Source organism: Nannospalax galili, unplaced genomic scaffold (assembly GCF_000622305.1).
Source record: "Nannospalax galili isolate Female #2095 unplaced genomic scaffold, S.galili_v1.0 scaffold879, whole genome shotgun sequence".
Taxonomy (NCBI): Eukaryota; Metazoa; Chordata; class Mammalia; order Rodentia; family Spalacidae; genus Nannospalax; species Nannospalax galili.
This window is the reverse complement of record NW_008346261.1, coordinates 2,138,251-2,162,339: the sequence shown is the minus strand read 5'-3', so window position 1 is coordinate 2,162,339 and position 24,089 is coordinate 2,138,251. Positions and strand designations below refer to the sequence as shown.

The following is a 24,089-nucleotide window of genomic DNA, read 5'->3' as shown; positions in this document are numbered from 1 at the left end:
TTTATATATATATATATATTTTGTTTTTGGTCTTTTTGTAGCCCCAGTTGGTCTGCAACTCACTATGTAAACCAAGCTGGCCTTGAGATCTGCTGGCCTCTGCCTCTCGAGTGCTGAGATTAAAGGTGTGCACCACCATGCCCAGCCACTTAACCACTTTAAAGTACACAATTAAAATTGTTAGTAGATTCACACGTTATACAACCATGACCACTATCAAATTTCAGAACATTTTCATCAGCCATGAAACTGCTGTAATTAAGGTTTAGGCCCGGATAGCTCAATTGGTAGAGCATCAGACTTTTAATCTGAGGGTCCAGGGTTCATGTCCCTGTTCGGACTCTCATTTTTTGCCAGGCATGGTGGTGCATGCCTTTAATCCCAGCACTCAGGAGGCAGAGGCAGGCAGATCTCTGTGAGTTCAAGGCCAGCCTGGTCTACATAGTGAGTTCCAGGACAGCTGGGGCTACAGGGAGACCCTGTCTCAAAAAGACCAAAAAAAAAAAAGAAGTATTTTTGAAACTGGCATCATGGAGCACAGCTTTAATCCCAGCATTTGAAAGGCAGAGACAGGTGAATCTTTTTTGAGTTTGAGGCCAACCTGGTTTACATAGTGAATTCCAGGCCAGCCAGGACTACATAGTGAGACCTTGTCTCAAAGGGGGCTGGGGGACATGTAGTTGATAGCGTTCTAAGTATGACCAGTATTGTATATACGATAAACAACAGTAATAACATTTCAATATTTTTTGTTGTTGTTTTGGGTTTTTTTTTCTTTTGCTAACCTTGTATTAGAAAAAATAAGGTTCAGATACATGAAATGAAGAATAAAGCAATTGTCAGACTAGTCAAATGTTAAGCTGAATAAAGTACTGGTCAGGATAGAATATAGTAGAAACTTGACATTTCCTATGATAGAGGAAGAATGAAGGACTGTGTATCACTCTTCATTTTGGTTTTAATTGGTTGAGAATGTAAAAATGGCCAGGCAAGGTGGTACATTTCCTTTAATTCTAGCACCTGGGAAGCAGAAGCAGGTGGATCTCTATGAGTTCCAGTTCAGGGACGCCCTATCTTAAAAAAAAAAAAAAAAAGAAAAGAAAAAGGATAGGGCTGGAGAGATGGCTCATAGGTTAAGAGCACTGACTGTTGGACTGTTGGACTGTTCTTTCAGAGGACCCAAGTTTGATTCCCAGCACTCATGTGGTTGCTAACAATCATCTGTAACTCTAGTTCCAGGGGATCTGATGTCCTCTTCTGACCTCTTTGGGCATTGCTTGACACAGGTACACTTGCATACATGCAGGCAGTACACTCGTACACATAAAATAATAAAAAATAAAAGAAAAGGAACTTTGGGAGAGCGTAGCTATACAACCATACTTTTTTTTTTTTTGAGGCAGGGCCTCACTATATAGCTCTGCCTGGCCTGGACTCACTATGTAGACTAGACAGGCTTCAGACATTTTTAGCAACCCTCCTGCCCATTGTGCCTGACTTGAGAAAGCCAGTTTGGATAGTTTAAAGTGAGACTGTTGATTTTCTAAATGAGGATGTAGATGCTAGAACAAGGAAAGAATGTAATGAATTTAACTGATCATAAATTATACCAGTGAGAAAGAAAGAAAGCCATTGAAGGAACCAAATGGCCAAAGAGAAAGCTTTCAAGTGAATCCAGATTGAAATATATCTTGATACATTTTCATTTAGGGAGGGCAGATGCTGAAAAGGCTTGACATTAATTCCTAGCATAGTCTCAGAAAGATCTGCATAGTAGTAGCAAATAAGAATGAATATAAATTAGAAAAATAGGCATGATTAAAAATAATTTTTAAACAAATTCTTATTTTCATTTTACATATATGAGTGTTTTGCCTGCATGTATGTAAGTGCACCTGTGTCATGCAGTGTCTGTGGAGGCCAGAAGAAGCCATTGAATCCCTGCAACTGGAGTTACCAGCAGGTGTGAGCCCTCATGTGGATGCTAGAAACCAAGATGGCTCAGTGATTATAAAAGTTCTGACTTCTCTTGCAAAGGATCTGAAAAAAAAACAAAACCTTTTGAGCCAGTATTTGGAAAGCAAAGGGAAGTGAATCTCTGTGAGTTTGAGGCCAGCCTGGTCTACATGGTGAGTTCCAGGCCAGCTGGGGCTACAGAGGACCTTGTCTCAAAAAGACCAAAAAAAAAAAAAACCCACTTTTGAGTGCCAGGCGTAGTGGTGGACACTTTTAATTCTCATGGAACTGGAGATAACGGTTGTTAACCACCCTGTGGATGCCTGGAACCACCAAGGGCCTCTGCAAGAGCAGCCATTGCTCTTAACTGCTGAGCCGTCTCTCCAGCCCCAAGACAGTTTTTGAGTCATTTCTGTCCTTCCATCATGTGGATCTTGTGGCTCCAACAGATTGTCAGGTTTGATGGCAAGTACCCTTCCCCACTGAGCTATCTCTGTTTTGTAAAAAATTTAGTAAATTATGGCCTGAAAAAGCGGGTAGAGTAGTTGGCTGCAAAGGATGAGGCAGGATTATGAGTGTGCTGGTGAGAGTGTTTGAGTCAAGCATGTCTTGAGAGCACTGTGATTCAGATAAAAAAAGTTTTGACTTTTTGTGAATGCTTAATATAATGGTAGAATGTTCTCAAGAAGAGGACTTGAAAAATAGAGAAGTGAAACCTTTTAAGGAAATTTGAATTGAATGTGTGTAAACGTCTGTGTTCTAAGAAATGGCTCTCATATGTCTTTTAAACACACAGGTTTCCCTATTTGGATCCACCTAATGAGAGACTTATTTTAGAAGCACTTAAACAACTTTACCAGTGTGATGCTATTGACAGGTAAAAATATAACTAAGACAAGTTGTTAAAGTCTTTGTAGCTCTGCCTTGAATTCACATCCGCCTCCCCAACCTCAGCCTCCCAAATAGGATTACAGGTGTGAGGAGCCATACCTTTCTTATTAGTAGAAAATAATTTCAACTTGAATAGATTGTTTTACTTAAAATTGGAAATTGGGAACTGGGCGTTGTGGTGCATGCCTTTAATCCCAGCACTTAGGAGGCAGAGGCAGGTGGGTCTCTGTGAGTTCAAGGCCAGCCTGGCCTCCATAGCGAATCCAGGCCAGCTGTGGCTACAAGGAGACCCTGTCTCAAAAAGACCCCCCCCAAAAAAAATTGGAAATTGGGGCTGGAGAGATGGCTCAGCTGTTAAGAACACTGGATGTTCTTGCAGAAGACCCGGGTTTGAATCCCAGCATCCACTTGGCAGCTAACCATCCTAACTCCAGTTCCAGGGGGTCCAATGCTCTTTTCTGACCTACAGGAGCATTACATGACACAGGTACACTTACAAAAATGTAGGCAATACACTTACACAAATAAGTGTAAAGTAAAATAACAAATTTTTTTTTTTTAAAAAAATCAAATTAGCCGGCGTGGTGGCGCACGCCTTTAGTCCCAGCTCTCGGGAGGCAGAAGCAGGCGGATCTCTGAGTTCAAGGCCAGCCTGGTCTACATGGTGAGTTCTAGGGACAGTTGGGACTACAGGGAAACCCTGTCTCAAAAAGACCGAAAAAAACAAACAAACAAACAAAAAAAAGGAGTCTTTCTTCACCACAGTTCTCATGTAAACTCTGTATTATAAAAACATTTTTGTAGCTGAATGTGGTAGTCCATGTCTATAATCCATGGGAGCTTTGGGCATAAGAACAACTTTTGAAGCCAGCTCAAGAGGCTGTCTCAACAAAACCCCCAAACAACCAAACGACAGCAACAAAACACCTCAAACAACTTCCCAACTTTTGTTTAATATGTCTAATTAACAAGTAATTCTGAATACCATTTCGGTACCAAACATTATTCTGGCTTCATAAAAATGTTACGTGCACCAGACTTTGTTTTCTTGATTGTATGTTGGGGGAAGTTTTGATAATCATCATTCTTTCATTTCTTCAAAAACATCTATGCTCTGAGCTTGTTTATATCTATTATACTACTGTCTTCTGCCTCATTATGCAGTTTTTGGATGTATTAAAACTTCATGGCTAGTGAGATAGCTCAGTAGATAAAAGGTTCCTGCTAAGCCTGAAAACCTGAGTTTAACCCCAGGACCCAAAAGGTAGAAGGAAACAGCATTTCCCTCAAGTTGTCCCCTGCCCTCCACATGTGCATTGTGGCATGTATACATACACAACACACACACTAAGTAAATAAATAAATAAATAAATAAATAAAAATGTAATAAGAAAAAAGACTTCGGAAAGCAGGTTTGTGTCTTTTTGTTTTTTCCTGTCAGTCACCACAGTGTTTTATTTCTTTGAATTTCTGGGGTGATTCTAAGTAATTTAAATTACATCTGATTTATTCTGAATGATGAATATTACATTTGTATTGTTCTAGATAGAAAGGCTTAAAAGTTTTTTCTTTCCCTTAAGGAATGGCCATGTGACAAGATTGGGTTTATCTATGGTGGAGTTTCCTCTCCCTCCACATCTGACATGTGCAGTAATCAAGGCTGCTTCTCTTGATTGTGAAGATTTACTGCTTCCGATAGCAGCAATGTTATCCGTGGAAAATGTCTTCATCAGACCTGGTAAGCAGTTTATTTTTAATTTTTTTCTTTTTATTAACCTTGTTTGTTTGTGTGTGTCCAGGCCTGTGCACACTTGCCACAGTGAGGAGGCATACATGGAGGTTTAGAGAACAGCTGTCAGGAGCTGATTCTCCTACGTGTGGGTCCTGGAGATCTAATTGAGGTTATCAGGCTTGGTGGCAAAAGCCTTTGCTTGCTGAGCTATCTAGTGCGACCCCATAAGCTCTTTATTGAAAGGATTTTTTTTGTTTTTGTTTTGTAAACATTTAATTTCTGGGTGTGGTGCAACATGACTAATCCCAGCTGTTTTGAGATACTGGCAGGAGAATCCTGATTCAAGGCCAGACTGGGCTACCTAGTGAGACCCTGTCTCAACACTCTCTGTACACTGTAGACTGTTTTTTGTTTGTTTGTTTTTTGGTCCTTTTGAGACAAAGTTTTCCTGTAGCCCCAGCTGGATTCAATAATGGAGACCAGGCTGGCCTTGAACAGAGATCCGCCTGCCTCTACCTCCCAAGTGCTGGGATTAAGGGCGTGCACCACCACACCCAGCTTGTTTGTTTTTAAAGCATAGTTTTAGGTTTACGGGAAAATGAGCAGAAAGTACAGAATATTCACATCCCCTCAGACACAGTTTGTCCAATTACTCATAATTTTTATTTGTGAGAGAGATTTGTTGATGAGCCAGTATTAATACATTATTATTAACTAAAGGGATTACTCATTCAGCTGTATAGTCTATAGTTTTAAAAAATATTTTAAAATTTGTTTCATGTATGTATGTGTGTATATGCCTGCTTATCTGTACGGTGTGCACTACATGTGTGCAGGTACGTGTGGAAGCCAGAAGTCAGATCTCCTGGAAGTGGAGTTACAGTTGTGAGCTACCATGTAGGTGCTGAGAACTGAACTCAGGTCCTCTGTAAGAACAATCAGTGTTCTTAACCTCTGAGCCTGTTCTGTAGGTTTTGGCAGATATGCAGTGATATATGTCTGCTATTACAGAATCATACAGAATAGTTTTACCTGCTTAAACATCCCGTTCTAAAATTATCCCTATGTCTCTTTTATGTGCACATGAAAACACACATCCTCACACCCATATTCATGTTTGTTCTCTCTGTTTCTCTCTCTCTCTCTCTCTCTCTCTCTCTCTCTTTTCCCTCCCCCCATAAAATAAATCAGCCCATTTGGCAATTGAACTTTTTCTATCTCCATCATTCTGCCGTTGCCAGAATACCGTATAATTGGGAACATACAATATGTAACCTTTTGAGATTGACTTCCCTCACTTAGCAGTATGCATTTAGATTGCTCTGTGTCTTTTGGGAACATGAGAGCTCATTTCTCTATAGTCCATTTTATGGAATTTGTGTTATTTATTCATTTATTAAAGGACATGGTTGCTTTTTCATGCTTTGACTATATAAATAAAACTCCAGTAAATATCAGGACCCAGTTTTTCTGTGTGTGGACACAGCTTTTTATTTATTTATTTTTTTTGAGACAGAGTCTCACTATACAGCCCTGGTTGGCCTGGAGCTTGCTATGTAGACTGGGCTCAAATTCATGGAGATCACCTGTCTCTGTCTGTTGAGTGCTGAGATCAAAGGTGTGTGCCACCACACCCAGCTAAGTGTACAGCTTTAAAAAAAATCTTTTATTATGTATGAGTGTATTGCCTGCATGTAGGTAAGTGCACCCATGCCATGCACGGCCCACAGAGGTCAGAGAGGGCGTCTGATTCTCCTGGAACTGAAGTTACAGATGGTTGTTAGCCACCATGTGGGTGCAGAGCATCAAACCTGGGTTCTCTGCAAGAGAAGCCAGTGCTCTTAACCACTGAGCTATCTCTCCAGCTCGAAGTATACAGCTCTTTAAATCGTTGCTAGATCATATGCTAAGAATATGTTTAGTTAAAACATCAAACTGCCCTCCAAAGTGGCTCTAACACTTTGCATTCTCACCAGCAATGACTATGAAAGTTTCTGTTAGTTACATCCTTACCAGTGTTTGGTGAGGTATCTGTTCAGTTCTTTTTAAAAACCGGGTCTGGAGCCAAGAGCCAGGGGCCAGCAGATCTCTCCAATCTCTGTGAGGTGAAGGCCAGCTTGTCTACATAGCAAGTTCCAAGCCAGCTGGGGCTACAGGGAGACCCAGTCTCAAATGGTCTGAGCTGGGTGTGGTGGTAAATGCCTTTACTTCTGGCACTAGGGAGGCAGAGGCAGGTGGATCTCTGTGAGATGAGGCCAGCCTGGAGAGTTTCAGGTCAGCCAGGGTTACACAGTGAGATCCTATCTCTAAAAACAATCCAAAAGAACAAAAACCCAGGTTCTTATTATGTAGCCCTGGTTGACCTCAAACCCATAGAGATTCCCCCTTCTGCCTCCTGATTGCTGGGATCTAAGGCATGCACACCACACCTGGTTTACGTGGTACTGGGGAATGAACTCAGTTCAATCTAGAAGAAGGCATGGGATCTCCTGGAGCTGGAGTTACGAACTGTGTAATGTGAGTGCTGAGAACTGAATTTGAATCCTTTTTCTTAACCTCTGAGCCATCTCTCTCACCCCAGAGAAAGTTTTACTTATTTATTTTTTGTTTGTTTCCTATAGCCCCAGCTGGCCTGGAACTTGTTTTATAGATCACAGAGATCCATCTGCCCCTGCTGAGACTAAAGGCATGTACCACCATACCACTTAGGTTTTAATTTTAATGAAATCCAATATTACTGTTTCTTTTGTGATCTTGCTTTTGGTGCTGTAGCAATGCAGTCATCTAAATTTTCTCTTACGTTGTCATTTAGTCATTGGATGTCCATTTGTTTCAGCACCATTTGTTCAAAATACTGTACTTTCTCTATTGAAATGCATTTGTTCCTTTGTTATAGATAAGTTGATTGTATTTGTGTGAGTCATCGTCTGACCTTAGATAAGGTAATTCTCTTTGTTCTTTCCCTTCAACATTGTTTTGGCCATTCTGAGTCTTTTCCCTTTCTATGTGAACTGCAGAGCCAGTTGGAATCCATAAAATAACTTGGTGGGATTGTATGATCTAATAGATCAAAATAGAAAGAACTGACATCTTAACAGTGTGGAATCTTTAAATTTTTATGTGCATGAGTGTTTTGCCTTCATGTAAGTGTACCATGTGCATGCAGTGCCCACCTAGACCAAAAGAGGGTGTCAGATCTGGAGCTGGAGTTAACAGTTGTGAGCCATGTGGATGCTGGGAACTGAATCTGGGTCCTCTGCAAGAGTAGTCATACTCTTAGCAGCTGAACCATCTCTCTAGCCCCAACACTATGGAGTCTTAATACCAATGTACATGGAGTCTCTTTATATACTTAGGTCTCCAGTAATTCACAGAGCTGTATTGAAGGTTTACTATATTGCTGTGAGACAGGAAACAAAGGATAAGTAGTTTTATATTTTGTTACCCTTTAACTTAGCTGTTTGGCATAGGGAATATATAATGACCCTAGCTGAAAGTTAATTTCCTTTCACAGATAAAAGATGATAATAAGGTGAACCTTTGTTGTTTTGTGATAATTAGTAATATATTAACTTTTTTCCTTAGAATGAAAAGAAAAGGTAGATCAGCCCTTATATCCTTAGGGTAGTTTTTTGAAGTTTCCATATCCTTAGATATTTCCTTTCTTTGTTTCTTGGTGTGTCAGTATGGGATACAACCTAACACATGCCAGTTTTGTTACCAAAAATTATTCTTGTAGAATAATTTTTTTCACAAAGAGCTTCTTAGTAGTTACTGTACTTCGTGTGTATGCGTGTGTGTGTGTGTGTGTGTGTGTGTGTGTGTGTTTGAGTGTTTGAGATAGGGCCTTCCTGTAGCCCCAGTTGGCCTGGAACTTACTTTGTAAACCAGGTTGGCCTCGATCTTACAGAGATCCACCTGCCTCTGTGCCCCCAAGTGCCGGGATTAAAGATGTGCCCCACCACACCCTGCTTATTCATGTATTCTGTTGAGCTCCTCTCATAAAATTTTCATTATGTTTAGTTTTCAACTTCAGTGGTCAGACAATCATTTGTCAGTGGTTGGACCTAAGCCTCCTAAACCAAGAGTATTTTCTCTGTTCTGTGATTTAAAGACTGTTTTCATAGGTGACATTTATGAATTTGTCTTCTGCTTAGCCAAGGACCAGAGGCTCACACATTGCTCCCTTTGCTCCTCAGAAAACACAGTTCTGGGAATGAGCATAGTCTGTTAGAACACCAAGTTTGGGCAAGTTTCTCTATCTCCTTAATACTGTATACATTTTTTCTGAAGAGACTCCACACGCTATCTCTTTATCCTAGATAGGGCACGGACAACAGACCCTACTAAAGTCTAACTTGGTGGACCTCTGAGTTTATTGGGATTACTTCTAAAAGTATGGATAGGGAGGGGTTATAGGAGCAGGAATGACTCAAAGGCACCTGCATAACTGAAAAGCCCACTGTAACACAATTGATGACTAATGAAAGCTGTAAGCCTGCAGGCCTCAGGCAGCTCTGCAAGTTTGAAAGTCTCCCCTAGGAAACTTGGCTGATCAGTCTTCTCCCTCAGCAGTTGTTTACTGCTCTTAGAACCTTGGGAAGGGGCCTTGTGACTTTTCTCTAAGTTTTAGTTTTTTCAATTTTAGATCTCATGAGCCTCTCCCTTCCCCCTTTCCTTGCTGGAGGACATGTTTTCCCTTGGAGGAAATTGATACACAACATTTTGATGTGCCTGTTAAACTTTTGTCTGCTATGCCTTTGTTGGTATCACATGAGCCTGTTAGTTTTCATTGATTACTAGCTCCTCACTGGCATACAAATTGTTCCATGGATTCAGCAGAATAAAACTGAGTATCATGACGAACCAACTTGTATGTTGTCCATCTTTAATGATGTTTGTTCCCATCCTCATTTGGGAATCACCTCCATGCTGTGGAGCAGGAGCTTGAAGAGGGGTGAATGGAATCTCTTCAGTGATTGCCCTATAGAGTAGGAAGTGTGGGTTATGGAATGGTGTGAACGGCTATTGTAGTTATCCCTGCTGTACTGCATCATCCCTAGCACAAAGTCTAATGAGGTATAATCTCTGGATGTTCACTGGCTGCAAACAAAGTAACAAACCTGGAATAGCTGTAGAAGGCTGGGTGTTCAGGGATCTGCTGCACTCACTCAAACAGCTCTTCTACATTGCACAGCTCTGGGGGAACTGCAGACTGTAGTCCTCCTTAGTTGTTTAGCTGTTTTACAGATTGGGAACTGGGAATGAGGGAAAGGATGCCTCCTGGGATGGCTCTTCTCATGTAGAGCTGTGGGGAGGTAGGATACCCTTCCTGCTGGTTTTTGGTTTTGTTTTATTTAGAGAGTGTTTTACTCTGTGTCTCTGGCTAGTCTAGAACTCACTATGTAGACTGGGCTGGCCTTAAACTCATAGAGATCCACTTGTCTCTGCCTCCCAGGTGCTGGGATTAAAGGCATGTATCAACAAGCCCAGCTTCTTACTGTTCTTTCTGAATCTCATATCCCTAGAGACTTTTTGTTTGTTGTTGGTGTTTTGAGACAGGGTCACCCAGGCTAGCCTAGAACTATGTAACCCAGGATGCCTTTGAATTTATGATAGTCCTCCTGTCAGCCTCACAAGTGCTAGGATTACAGGTGTGAACCACCATGCCTGACTCTCCAGAGCCTTTGAATGATTATCTTTAGTAGGTTTATCTGGTTTAGTAGATCTGTGGACTTATTGGTATCTCTTTCTCTCTCAATATGTCTCTGTCTATCTCTCTCTTGATCTGTCTTTGTCTCTCTGTATGTGTGTGTATATGTCTGTGTTTTTTCCTTTGGTTTTGAGACAGGGTCTCACTATGGAGCCCTAGATGGTCTGAAACTTGCTATGAGCTTAAACTCAGCCATCTGCCTGCCTCTGCCTCCACCTCCCAAGTCCTGGAATTTCAGGTGTTTACCCTGACACCCAGCCTTTGTTTTTGTTTGTCCTTTGTGTGTGTGTGTGTGTGTGGTGTACATGTGTGCTTTACCACATGTATAGGTCAAAGGACAACTATGTGTAGTCAGTTTTCTCCACTCACCTTATATGGGTTCTGGGAATCAAACTGAAGTCATCAGGCTTGCTCAATAAGCACTTTTATGTGCTGAGCCATCTTTCTGGCATTTGATCACTATTTCTGATAATAATTTTATATATACTAACCTACAGCTATTCCTAAATAAATAAAGGGATATTCAGAACGTTCGTGTGAAATATTCTGTAGGTGTTTGCTTATATATAGCAAATGTTTGGAAGAACACAAACTCAGTACAAATGCTTCTTGACTTATGATGGGGCTACATCTTGAAAAACTCATTGTAAGTTGAAAATATCCTGTCAAATATAAATTTAATACACTAACCTACTGAACATAGCCATGCTACATGGTATTTTGTTGAGTATCTGTTGTTTACTCTCACAATTGCATGGCTGATGGCATGAAGGCTCCTGACCCTGCTAGCATTGTGAGGGAGGGAGTATTGTACTGCATGTTGGGAAAATATGAATACAAAATTCAAGGTAAGGCCTCTACTGAATGCATAGAATATTACCTTCACACTTGTAAGTTGGAGATACCTGTAATAGTGATTAGTCTTGAAGACTGGTTTATGTATATGTGTGTGTATATGTGACAAACTGGGAACACTGAACCTTTACAAAATTATTTCTTGATTTTTAAAAAGATTTTATCTTTATTCTAAGTTTACGAGTGTTTTGCCTACACACATGAAAGTGCAACAAGTGCATGCCTGGTGGCCACAGAGGTCAAAAGAAGGTATCAGATGCCTTGGAACTGAAGTTACAGTGTTAGTTTCCCTGTGGTGCCATCTCTCTAGCTCCACATTACTTCCTTTTTATACTATGGATTACTCTTGTAATACACAATGATTTTATTTTCTTTGCCTTTTAGTTGATCCAGAGTACCAGAAGGAAGCAGAACAGAGACATCGAGAATTGGCAGCAAAAGCTGGAGGATTTAATGATTTTGCAACTTTAGCTGTCATCTTTGAACAGTGCAAATCAAGGTATGTGAGGTCATCCTTTGTGCTGGAAAATGTCAATTTGATCTATAGCTCCAGCACATACTTAACCGTGTTTGACCTTTAGACACTGAGGCTCAATGGGGATGAATCTGACCGCAAGGCATTTACAGAATCATTGAGATTGTAGGTGACTGTTATGCTGTTATGTTACTTAGTAGCCATTTAATGTATAATATTATTCTCTTCTTTCCTCGAACACTTCCTGAAAATGATTTTTTTTGGTCTTTTTGAGATACGGTCTCCTTGTGGCCCCAGCTGGCCTGGAACTCACTATGGTAGACCAGGCTGGTCTTGAACTCATAGAGATCCGCCTGCCTCTGCCTCCTGAGTGCTGGGTTTAAAGGTGTGTATACCCAGCCTTTGAAAATGATTTTTACAGAATTTTGTTTCTATGTAGATACTTTAGATGAAACAGATATTTGTTAATATATGTAAAAAGAAGTCCATTTACAAGTTATTTTTTTAATTTAGTCAGAAGAAATGACATTGCCTTTTAAACTTTCTAAAATGCTCTTTTAGTACTTGGTCAGGTCTCCTAAAAGAGTTGACAATTGCAGGCTGGAGAGATAGCTCAGTGGTTAAGAGCACTGACTGCTCTTTTAGAAGATCCAGGTTCAATTCCCAGCACCCACATGGGGATCTGACGCCCTCTTCAAATCTCCTCAGGCATTGCACAGCATGCGTGCACTACATGCATGCAGGCAATACACTCATTCGCATAAAATAAATTAAGAAAAAAAAAAGTTGACAATTGCAGGCTGGAGAGATAGCTCAGTGGTTAAGAGCACTGACTGCTCTTTTAGAAGATCCAGGTTCAATTCCCAGCACCCACATGGGGATCTGACGCCCTCTTCAAATCTCCTCAGGCATTGCACAGCATGCGTGCACTACATGCATGCAGGCAATACACTCATTCGCATAAAATAAATTAAGAAAAAAAAAAGAGTTGACAATTGCTATGGGTTTCCCTTTTTTTTTTTTTTGTTTCATTTGATTGTGGTTTTTGAGGTAGGGTCATGTAGCCCAGGCTAGCTATAGTAGAGTATGACTTTGAACTCCTGATCTTTCTGCCTTTACTGCTCAAGTGGTGGGGTTACAAGTATATATCACATCTTCGTACTAGAAAAAAAGACTATTTTGTTGCTTTTCATTTATAGCAGTTATCTGAAGATAGCAGTATTTTTGTTTTATAGTGGAGCTCCAGCTTCATGGTGCCAAAAACATTGGATTCATTGGAGGTGCTTGTTTTCTGCATTTCGAGTGGAAGCTCAACTTCGAGAACTAATCAGGAAACTTAAACAGGTGATTGTTGTTATAGGTTTTCTCTCTTGAGTAGCACTTAAGATCTATTGGTGTCTATTGAATTTCTACAGCAGTACATTTACTGTTTGCCATCCTTTCTAGTCTACTATCTTCCCTTTCTGCTTCCTTTTGTATATAGCCATTTCTCTGAACTAGTGAATCCTAGAAGTAATAAAAATACCTGCAGAAATGAAAATATTGTAAAACAGTTTTACTGAAGTATAATTGACACACAGTAAACTTGACATATTATGTTGTTGAGATGGCTCAGCACCTGCCACCATGCCTGACAACCTGAGTTCAATCTTGACCCAGAACCCAAGTGGTGGAAGGAAAGAACCCAATCCCGCAAGTTGCCTTCTGATCTCTACACATGCTGTGTGGCATAAACGTGCTTACCCCTCTCCCCAGCCACAAAATAAATGACTTAAAAGTTTTTAAAAACAGCCAGGCGTGGTGGCGCATGCCTTTAATCTCAGTGCTCAAGAGGCAGAGGCAGGCAGATCTCTGTGAATTCAAGGCCAGCCTGGTCTACATAGTGAGTTCCAGGACAGCTGGGGCTACAGGGAGACCCTGTTTCAAAAAGACCAAAAAAAAAAATTTTTTTTTAAAACATGCCAGGCATGGTGACACACACCTTTAATACCCAGCACTCAGGAGGCAGAGGTAGGAAGATGTCTGTGAGATCCAGGCCAACCTGGTCTACATAGTGAGTTTCAGACTAGCTGTGGCTACAGGAAGACCCTGTCTCAAAAAAAGGAAAAAAAAAAAATTAAAAACACTTTACAGGGCTGGAGAGATGATGCAGAGGTTAAGAGCATTGACTGCTCTTGCAGAGGACTCAGGTTTGGTTCCTGCACCCACATGATGGTGGAGAACCACCTGAAACTCCAGTTTCAGGGGAATCTGACATCCTGTTCTGACCTCTGTGGGCATTGCACAACACGGGTGCACTTATATACATGCAGGCAATACACTCATACACATAAAATAAAAATAATAAATAAGCTGGACATGATGGTGCACACCTTTAGTCCCAGCACTTGGGTGGCAGAGGCAGGCAGATCTCTGTGAGTTTGAGGCCAGCCTGGTCTACATGGTGAGTTCCAGGCCAGCTGGGGCTACAGGGAGTTACTGTCTGAAAAAGAAATAATAATAATAATAAATAAAATGTATATATAAAAAAACTTAACATTTGCTGGGCATGGTGGTGCATGCCTTTAATCCCAGCACTTGGGAGCACAAGCAGGTAGATCCCTGAGTTGAAGACCTACATAGTGATTTCAAGCTGGGGATACAGGGAGACCCTGTCTCAAAAGGACTTGGAGGCTGGAGAGATGGTCCAGCAGTTAAGAGCACTGACTGCTCTTACAGAGGACCCAGGTTCGATTCCCAGCACCCACATGGCGGCTACGAACCATCCTTAACTCCAGTTCCAGGGGACTCCAAAGCCCTCTTCTCTCCTCCGCGGCATTGCACAACACAAGTGCACTCACATACGTGCAGGCAATACACTCATACACATAAAATAAAAATAAATAAAATATAAAAAAAAAAATAAACCAAGCCGGGTGTGGTGGCACATGCCTTTAAACCCAGCACTCTGGAAGCAGAGTTCAAGGCCAGCCTGGTCTACAAAGTGAGTTCCAGGTCAGCTGGAGCTACAGGGAGACCCTGTCTCAAAAAGACCAAAAAAAAAAAAAAAAGAAATAATACAAAACAAAACTTCACATATTTAAAATGTATAATTCAGGGACTGGAGATATGGCTCAGCAGTTAAGAACACTGGCTGTTCTTGCAGAAGACCCAGGTTCAAATCCAAGCACCCACATGGCCGCTAACAACTCCATAACTCCAGTTCCAGGGGATCCAACAGTCCAACAGCCTCTTCTGTCCTCCAAGGGCATTGCATGACACGGGTGCACTTACCTACATGCAGGCAATTCACACATACACATAAAAATAATAAAATAAAATGTATAATTCGATTAGTTTGGACACCTATATAAACTTATGAAATCATCAATATAATCAAGATAATATACCTACCTCCCAAAGTTTCATACCACTTAGTAATCTATTCACCTTTCATGATCCCATGTGCTCCTTACCCAGGCACCCACCCTCTGGTCTGCAGTTTGTCACTTATACATGAGTCTGTATTTTATGTAAATGTAAGATGAATTTTTGGTCTTTTTTTGGTTTTTCAAGACATGGTCCCAGCAGGCCTGGAACTCACTATGTAGACCAGGCTGAATTTTTGGCCTTTTACTTACCATAATTACTGTTTTTTAGTTCTGCTGTTTTGATTTTGGTAAAATATACATAGCATAAAATTTATTTATTTTTGTTTTTGATATTTCATTTATTATTTTTATTTTATGTATATGAGTGTATTGCCTTCATGTGTTTGTTCAATACCTGTGTTGTGCATTGCCTGCAGAAGTCAGAAGAGGGCATTGGATTCTCTGGAACTGAAGTTACTGATGATTGTTAGCTGTTATGTGAGTGCTGGGAATGAAACCCAGGTCCTCTCTGCAAGAGCAGCCAGTGCTCTTAAGTGCTGAGCCATCTCTCCAGCCCCCTTTACTTTGATTTGTTTTCAGACAGGTTCAGGATCTTATGTAGTCAGGGCTAGCCTAAAACTCAATAATTAGCTAAGGATGACCTTCAAATCCTGATCCTCTTGCCTCCACCTTGAAAGTGCTGGGATTACAGGCATGGGACCCCCGTGCCTGACTTAAAATTTATCAATTTTATTTTTATTTATTTATTTTTGTGTGTTTGAGACAGGGTCTCGAGTAGCCCCAGCTGTCCCAGAACTCACTATGTAGACCAGGCTGGCCTTGAACTCAGAGATCCGCCTGCCTCCGCCTCCTAAGTGCTGGGACCACAGGTGTATGCCCACGCCTGGCTAAAATTTATCATTTTAAATGCATTAAGCACCTTCATACTATTGTATGTCCCTTACTGTTGTATCTTTAGAACTTTTTTTTATAGCTATAATTTTTTGTCTTTTTGAGACAGGGTTTCCCTGGGCTACAGGGAGACCCTGTCTCAAAAAGACCAAAAAAAAATTTTTTTTACTATTTTTATTTTATGTGTATGAGTGTTTTGCTTGCATGTAGGTAGGCACACTGTGTTTTGCAGTGCCCAAGGAGGTCAGAAGAGGGTGTTGGATCCCCTGGAACTGGAGTTACTGACGATTGTCAGCCTCCATGTGCTAGGAATCAAACCTGGGTCCTCTGAAGAGCAGCCTGTGCTTTTAACCACTGAGCCATCTCCCCAGCCCTTTAGAACATTTTTTATCACCTCATATTGAAACTGTACCCACTAAACACTATCTCCTCATTCCCTACCTGCCTCCATCCTGTGTAACCATTTATTTGTAACCATTGCCCATTTATTTGTTTTACCGTGTTTATGTCTGTGTGTGTGTCCAAGAGTACATGTATATGTGTTTTGGTGTACAGGCACTTTTGTATGTGTGTGTGTGTCCAGGGGTTAAAGATCAAGCTCAGGTGGTGTTGTTTGAGACAGGCTCTCTCACTGCTCTGATGTTTGCAGAATAGGCTAGACTGGATGCTTAGAGACCCAGAAATCTGCTTGTCTCTGTCTTTCCATCATTAGCGTTACAAACGTGCCACCACATCTGACTTTTTTTCCATAGGTTCTGGAGATAGAACTCAAGTTCCTGTGCATATGGGCAAGTACTTTACCAAGTAAGCCACCTCCCAAGCCCCTCTGGAACTGCAGAAGTTATCAGCCACCTGACATGGGTGCGGGGAGCTGAACTCCAGTTCTCTGGAAGAGCAGAAGTGCTCTTAACCACTAAGCTATCTTTCCAGCTTTCATTTATTTTATTTTAATTTATTTATTTATTTATTTATTTATTTATTCAGAGGACAACATGCAGAAGTTGCTTCTGTCGTTTTACCATGTGGGATCAAACTCAGTTTGTCAGGCTTGGAGGTAAGTACCTTTACCCTCCAAGCTGTTACTGGCCCTGATAAGCTGTATTTAATCATTCTTTATTGTTAAACATTTTGATTGCTTCCAGCCTTTATTATTAATGATGAACATCTTTGGAAGGTCTAGAAGGTATTTATTTATTTATTTATTTATTTTTGTTTTGGTCTTTTTGAGACAGGGTCTCTCTCTGTAGCCCCAGCTGTCCTGGAACTCACTATGTAGACCAGGCTGGCCTCGAATTCAGAGATCTGCCTGCCTCTGCCTCTGCTGGGATTAAAGGCATGGGCCACCATGCCCAGTGGCTTTCATTTATTTAAAAAAAACCTTTTTGATTATTTTATTTGTATGAGTGTTTTGCCTGCAAAAACAAGAGTGCACTCTTACCATGCAATGCCCACAGAGGCCAGAAGATCCCCTGGAACTGGAGTTGTGGGTGGTTGTTAGCTGCCAGTGATTGCTGAGAACTGAAACCAAATCTGCAAGGGCAACCAATGCTTTGGACCACTGAGCCATCTCTCCAACTCCTCATTTTATTTTTATTTATTTTTGTCTCCTTTTTTTGAGACAGAGTCTCCCTTTAGCCACAGCTTGCCTCGAATTCACTATATAGACCTGGCTGGCCTGGATCAAAGGTCAGCCTGCCTCTGCCTCCTGAGTGCTGGGATTAAAGGTGTGTATACCACCATGCCTGCTTTCTTCCTTTTAAATTTTGAGATAGGGTCTCTGTAACCGAGGCTGGGCCTCAACTCAAAATCCTCTTGCTTCAGCTTCCCACATGCTGAAATTACAGGCTATCATACCTGGTGTGTGTGTTTTTTCAGTGTTTTTTTTTTGTGGTTTATTTTTATTTTTATGTGTATGACTCTTTTGCCTGCCTTCCCCTTTTGAATGTCTTTTTATTTGCTTTTTCTTTACATCTACTACCCTTTTCTTCAACAATGTTTAGTATGACATTAATCCATATAGTATATTTTTTCATCTCTATATTCTAGAGTCTTTAAAACAGAAAAGATGAGGCTGGAGAGAATGCTCAGTGATTGAGTACCTGCTGCTCTTTCAGAGAACCAGAGTTTGGTTCCCAGCATCCATGTTAGATGACTCAAAATTGCCTGTAACTTAAGCTCCAGAGGATCTGTCATCTTCTCACCTCCCCAGACACAAACCCACATACACATAGTTAAAAATAAATCTTCAAGCCAGGCTTGGTGGTGCATGCCTTTAATCCCAGCATTTGGGAGGCAGAGGCAGGTGGATCTCTGTGAGTTCAAGGCCAGCCTGGTCTACATAGCGAGTTCTAGGCCAGCTGGGGCTACAGGGAGACCCTGTTTCAAAAAGACGAAAAAAAAAAAAAAAACTTCGAAAAACAACAATGTGGCCAGGTGTGCTGGCACATGTCTTTAGACCCAACACTAAGGAGGCAGAGACATGTGGCTCTCTCTAAGTTCAGGGTCAGCCTGGGACAATCTATATAGCAAGTTTCAGGCCAGCTGGGGCTACATATTGAGACCCTGTCTCAAAAAACCTCCAAACAAGGGCTGGAGAGATGGCTCAGTGGTTAAGAGCACTGGCTGCTCTTGTAGAAGACCCACGTTCAATTCCTAGCACCCGCACTAACAACCATCTGTAACTCCAGTTCCAGGGAATTTGATGCCCTCTTCTGAGCTCCTTGGACATTACACTTATATACATGTAGGCAACACACTCATACACATAAAATAAAAATGGTGAATAAAATATTTTTTTAAAAACCCAAACAAAAAAACACAAGCAAAACAAACAAAATAAATCAAAGTATCTGTTTCAGCTCCTGTTTTGATTAACTCATGTATGTCCTCATTATGAGCTATTTTCCTACTTCTTTGTACACTTGGGAATTTTTGAGTAGCTACCAAACCCTATGAATGTATCTAGGTGCTGGGTATTTTTGTATTCTGTTTTCATAGAAACTATTTAATCCTTTTGTTATACAAGATTAGGGCAGCGTTCAGTCTAGAGTTAGTTATTCCCTGCTACTGAGGCAAGCCCCTTTTGAAGACTTCTCCAAACCATGACTTACATGGCACTTGAGTGTAGCTTATGGCCATAGGTACCATTCCAGTGTCACCTTTGGGGAGGTTGTTTACCTGGCCAGATAATTTCACCTTTGGGGAGGTTGTTTTACCCTGGTAGGTAATTTGCTCACATTCATCTACTCAGCTGAACACTTGAAGACCTGCTGAAGACCTCTGGCGTTTTTTTGTTGTTGTTGTTTGTTTTTTTAAATCATTTTGAAACAGGGTCTCCCTATAGCACAAGATAACCTGGAACTCACTGTGTAGACCAGGCTGGCCTCGAACTCACAGAGATCTGCCTGCCTCTGCTCCAGAGTGCTGGGATTAAAGGCGTGTGCCACCATGCCTGGCTTTGGTGTTTTCTTTCTGTGAACTTCTCTTCTGCAAATTCCAGCTACCTTGGTCTTCCTGGAGTCTTAGCTCAGTTTCAGTAAGTTCTCTGGGTTCCATTGGATTTTTTTCTTACGCCTTAGAACTCTCAAGACTAGGATGGACCAGGCGTGGTGGTGCATGCCTTTGATCCCATCACTTGAGAGGCAGAGGCAGGTGGATCTTTGTGAGTTCGAGGCCAGCCTGGTCTACATAGTGAGTTCCAGGACAGCTGGGGCTACAAGGAGACTCTGTCTCAAAAAGACCCAGAAAAAAAAAAAAAGACTAGGATTGGCTGGTGTTGGTATTAACCTTTTGTCTCTTGGGTCACTATCTTTTGTTGCCTGATATATATAGTATTCTGGAAATTGTTACTTGATGTATTTGCTTTGTCTTTGGGTTATTTCAGGTAGAAAGATAAATCTAATCCTTCTTAACAACATATTACCAAGAAGTGTTTAGAAACATGATTTTTTTTTTTTCCTTGAGACAGGGTCTCCCTGAAGTCCAGCTGGTCTGGAGCTCACTATGTGGACCAGGCTAGCCTTGAACTCACAGAGATCCATCTACCTCTGCCTACCAAGTGCTAGGACCAAAGTGCTGCCACCACACCTAGAACTAGAAACATGATTTTTTTTTTCAATTTTATTTATTATTTTTATTTTATGTGTATGTGTGTATTGCCTGCATGTATGTAAGTGCACCCATGTTGTGCAGTGCCCACAGAGGTCAGAAGAAGCTGTTGGATCCCTGAGACTGGAGTTACGGACAGTTGTTAGCTGCCATGTGGGTGCTGGGATTCAAACCTGGGTCTTCTGCAAGAACAGCCAGTGTTCTTAACTGCCGAGCCATCTCTCTAGCCCCAGAAACATGAATTTTTAAAAAGAAAAGGTTAAATTGTCATATGAAATTTATCAGTGAATATGTACTCTTTCTACAGCAAAGTGACTTCCCAAGAGAGACTTTTGAAGGCCCTAAACATGAAGTACTACGACGATGTCTTTGTGCAGGCTACTTCAAAAATGTTGCTCGAAGGTAAGCAGTATGAACTATGAATTTGTTCAGAAATACTACATTGCTCAACTTTTTTTTTTTTTTGAGACAGGGTCTCCCAGTTGCCCCAGCTGGCCTGGAACTCGCTATGTAGACCAGGCTAGCCTTGAACTCACAGAGATCTGCCTGCCTCTTCCTTCCGAGTGCCGGGATTAAAGGCTTGCGCATTGCTCAACTATTTCATGTTAAAGATGGAAGGTCTGATTTATATTTTGTAGTGATGAACTCAATTACGATAAATCTTTTCATTATTGTTTTTGTATACACTAGGAGCTACAGTGATCCAAAGTACACTGGGATACTGAAGCCTAGGCAGGGGAGGAAGAGAGTACATGCAGGGCAGGTGTGTCTGTCCAGTGTGGGTTATCTGCACTTTATTATAGTGTCATAGCCCTGGGTTGCTGTCCGAATCCCTGGGGAAGGGTAGTTTGGCATGGAGTGTCAGAGCTCAATTAGGATAGGGAGAGGTAAGGGCATCTTTGTAAGGAAAATGGTAACATTGGTCATGGGAAATTCATTACATAACTGAAGAATGGATCATGTAACTAAATATTTTTAAGGATAATGGTGAGGGGAATGTGAAATACCGAAGGGGAAAAAAAAACTGACAAAAAATGAGAGTGGTTTGGGTTGAAATTTCAGGTTAGCATCATGAACTTAAAATACTTGATGGGTGGATATGAAAATAAAAATAAATGTTAGCATTTGTACATATAATTTATACATATATGTGGTCTGAGAGAGACTGAGAGCAGCAACACCATTATGAAAGACAAAGGAGACTGAGCAAGTATTCTAGCATGAAGGACACTATAGGACATGAGAAGTCAGTCATGATTCTAAATGGAATCTTTTGCTTTGAAGGATATTATTAGGACATTTGGTGACACTTTAGTGGGGTTACAGGATTAGATGTTAGTAATACACCAGTGTTAACTTTCTGGTTTGGTGGTTATTTCATAGCTACAAATGAAAATGGCAAGTATTGAGGACTAATAGGTGAGGCATCAGGTTGTCAACTTCCTGTCAGTGGTTCAGGTAAAAACAATTTTTGTCCTGTATTTTTTAACTTTCTGTAAGCTTAGTTTATTTTAAAAAATTTTAGACATACAATTTTGGTTAATTCTTCTGTGCAAACTCTGGGGAGGTACTGAAGATAAAAAGGTGGACTAGCATGTGAGTGTTGGCATTATCCTGATGACACTTAAGTCTAGTAGAGGATACAGATAGGTAAACAGATAATTATAATATCTTCTGATCTGAGGTATATTAAGAATATATGGGGTAGGATATAGCTCAGTGGTAGAACGCATACCTCATATATACCAGGCCCTGATTTTGATCTTTAGCATTAAAAAAACCAAGCAAAAAAAAAATACGCAGAATCCAGGTGGGGAGTGTTACTGACTTGGCAGAGGGCATGCCTAGCATGGAAGAAGCTCTGAGTTGGATCTTCTGCACTGCATAAACTGGACATACTGGAGCCTATTTGTAATCCCAGCACTCAGATGGTAGATGCAGGAGGATCAGAAGTTCAAGGTCATCCTCAACTACGTAGCAAATTTGAGGTCAGTCTGGGCTACATGAAAAAAAACAGACAAGAAAAAAGATAAATTGGTAAAGAGTTTATAGTGTTGGTTGAAACAGTTAAACCTCTAGGTATTGTTGGGAACTTGTATGCACCCAGCTGCTGTGTACTTGTGATGTCACATGTAAGCCAGAGCCCCTCCTTCATGGCTGCTGCTTCCAGCCAGCCACTAACGAGATCTATGCCCAGGCCAGCAATAGTAGCTCAGCTGTCAGTAATGGCTACATAGGTGCAGTTGGCTCAGCTGCAGCTGTTATGGCTCTGTTTCGGGGAGTACATTGGCTTGTGCCATCACTGGGGGCATTAGCAAAAGAACTAATGCTAAACTTTCAAGGTTTGATATCTGTAGTCAGTACAATAGCAACAGCCGTTTGGGTCCTTGATCCTAGGAGATAAAAAGGTTTGGGGACCTGCGTGGTATTAATCTCTGTGAGAGTTCCCATGAAGTGTTAAAACAGTGCAGCTCAGAAATGATCAGTATAGTCATAAATTCAAATTGAAGAAATGGGGGCTGGGAAGAGGGCTCAGTAGGTAAAATGCTTACTGTGTGAGCATGAGAACCTGAGTTCTGATTCCTAGCCTTCACATTTAAAGCTAGGTGTGGCAGCACACACCTGAATCCTAGCCTTGGGAGGCAGTGACAGCCATGAGTTTCAGTCTCAGAAAGCAACCCTTGTCTCAAAAACTAAAGTGGACAGCTATAGAGGAAGACACCCCATTTTCATGTCTGGCCTCCACACTTGCATACAGGCATACACATCCCCCAAAACTGAAGAAATATAAGATAGGTTCTCGTGCTTAAGTCACTTTAGCATAAAACTATAAAGTTATATGCCAGTGAGTTGTCTCAGTGGGTAAAGGTGCCTGCTCCACAAGCCTAATAACCTGAGTTTGATCCCTGGAACCAATGTAAAGTTAGGAAGAGAGAGCTCACTCCACAAAAGTTTTCCTCTAACTTTATGTGCCAAGAAGCATGCATGCATCCCCACTCACACTAATAAAAACCCCAAACTGTAAAATGTAAACCCACCAGTTAAATATCTTCTGTATTAATAGCTTCCTACCTTCAGAATTACAATGAAAAAGGTGCACTTAACTGTATAAAAGTTCACAGGAGGGGCCTGTAAAGATGACTCAGCAGTTAAGAACATTGGCTGTTCTTGCCAAAGACCTGAGTTCGAATCCCAGCACCCGCATGGCAGCTAACAACTGTCCGTAACTCCAGTTCCAGGGGATCCGATGGCCTCTACTGTCCTCCGTGCACACGATTGTCCTCTTTATTACTGTTATACATACATTTATAAACACACATATATATATATATACATATATATATATATGTATATATATATATATATAATTTTTTTTTAAAGTTCATAGGGCAGTTACAGACTTTGAGGATGGGCAAGTGTTTATGTGGTTGCTTAATGCCAGTTCTTGTGATGTTACAGTTTTTGAGTTATTTAAACTGATTTCACTCCTCCCCTGCCCAAAAAAACTGCTTATTGTAGTAGCAACCACAATATAATTCTTCATTGTTGTGCTTAAAATTTTTTTGGATTTATTTTTATTTTATTTTATTTTTATTTTTTTAGACCGTGTTTCCCTGCAGTTCCAGCTGGCCTGGAACTCTAGACCATGCTGGCCTTGAACTCATAGAGATCCACTTCTCCCCCCTGCACCCCAAATGCTGGGATTAAAGGAGTACATCATCACACCTGGCTGAATATATTTATTTTTACTTTATGAGTGTTTTCCCTGCATGTATATAAGTGCACTCATGTCATGCAATGCCCAGGTGCCCATAGAGGCCAGAAGAGGGCATCACATTACTCTGGAACTGGAGTTATGGCTGGTTGTGAGCCACCATGTGGGTGCTGGGAACTGAACCCAGGTCCTCTGCAAGAGCAGTCAGTTGTCTTAACTGCTGAGCCATCTCTCCAGCCCTGTGCTTAATTTAAATTTTACTTTAACTGTTTCACTGTTTTAGTCTTTATCATTTGTTTTCTCTGTTTAAAGGTCTGTTGGAAGAACCTTTTGCACAATGGATGGGCGTGGAAGCCCAGTTCATATTCATCCTTCCTCAGCAG

General features: G+C 41.0%; 1 protein-coding gene and 1 non-coding gene across 2 annotated transcripts in view; both read left to right on the top strand.

Annotated features, from left to right (window-relative positions):
* Dhx40 (DEAH-box helicase 40) overlaps window positions 1-24,089 on the top strand; it is a 55,681-nt gene that overhangs the window by 26,814 nt on the left and 4,778 nt on the right. Inside the window, exons 11-16 of the mRNA XM_017800512.2 lie at window positions 2,753-2,833; window positions 4,428-4,585; window positions 11,532-11,646; window positions 12,858-12,966; window positions 20,299-20,393; window positions 24,019-24,088. Coding sequence (XP_017656001.1) covers window positions 2,753-2,833; window positions 4,428-4,585; window positions 11,532-11,646; window positions 12,858-12,966; window positions 20,299-20,393; window positions 24,019-24,088 — 628 coding nt within the window. The remainder of the gene's footprint in view (window positions 1-2,752; window positions 2,834-4,427; window positions 4,586-11,531; window positions 11,647-12,857; window positions 12,967-20,298; window positions 20,394-24,018; window position 24,089) is intronic.
* Window positions 270-342, top strand: Trnak-uuu. The gene has a single exon. It is a non-coding gene; the product is annotated as a tRNA-Lys (tRNA).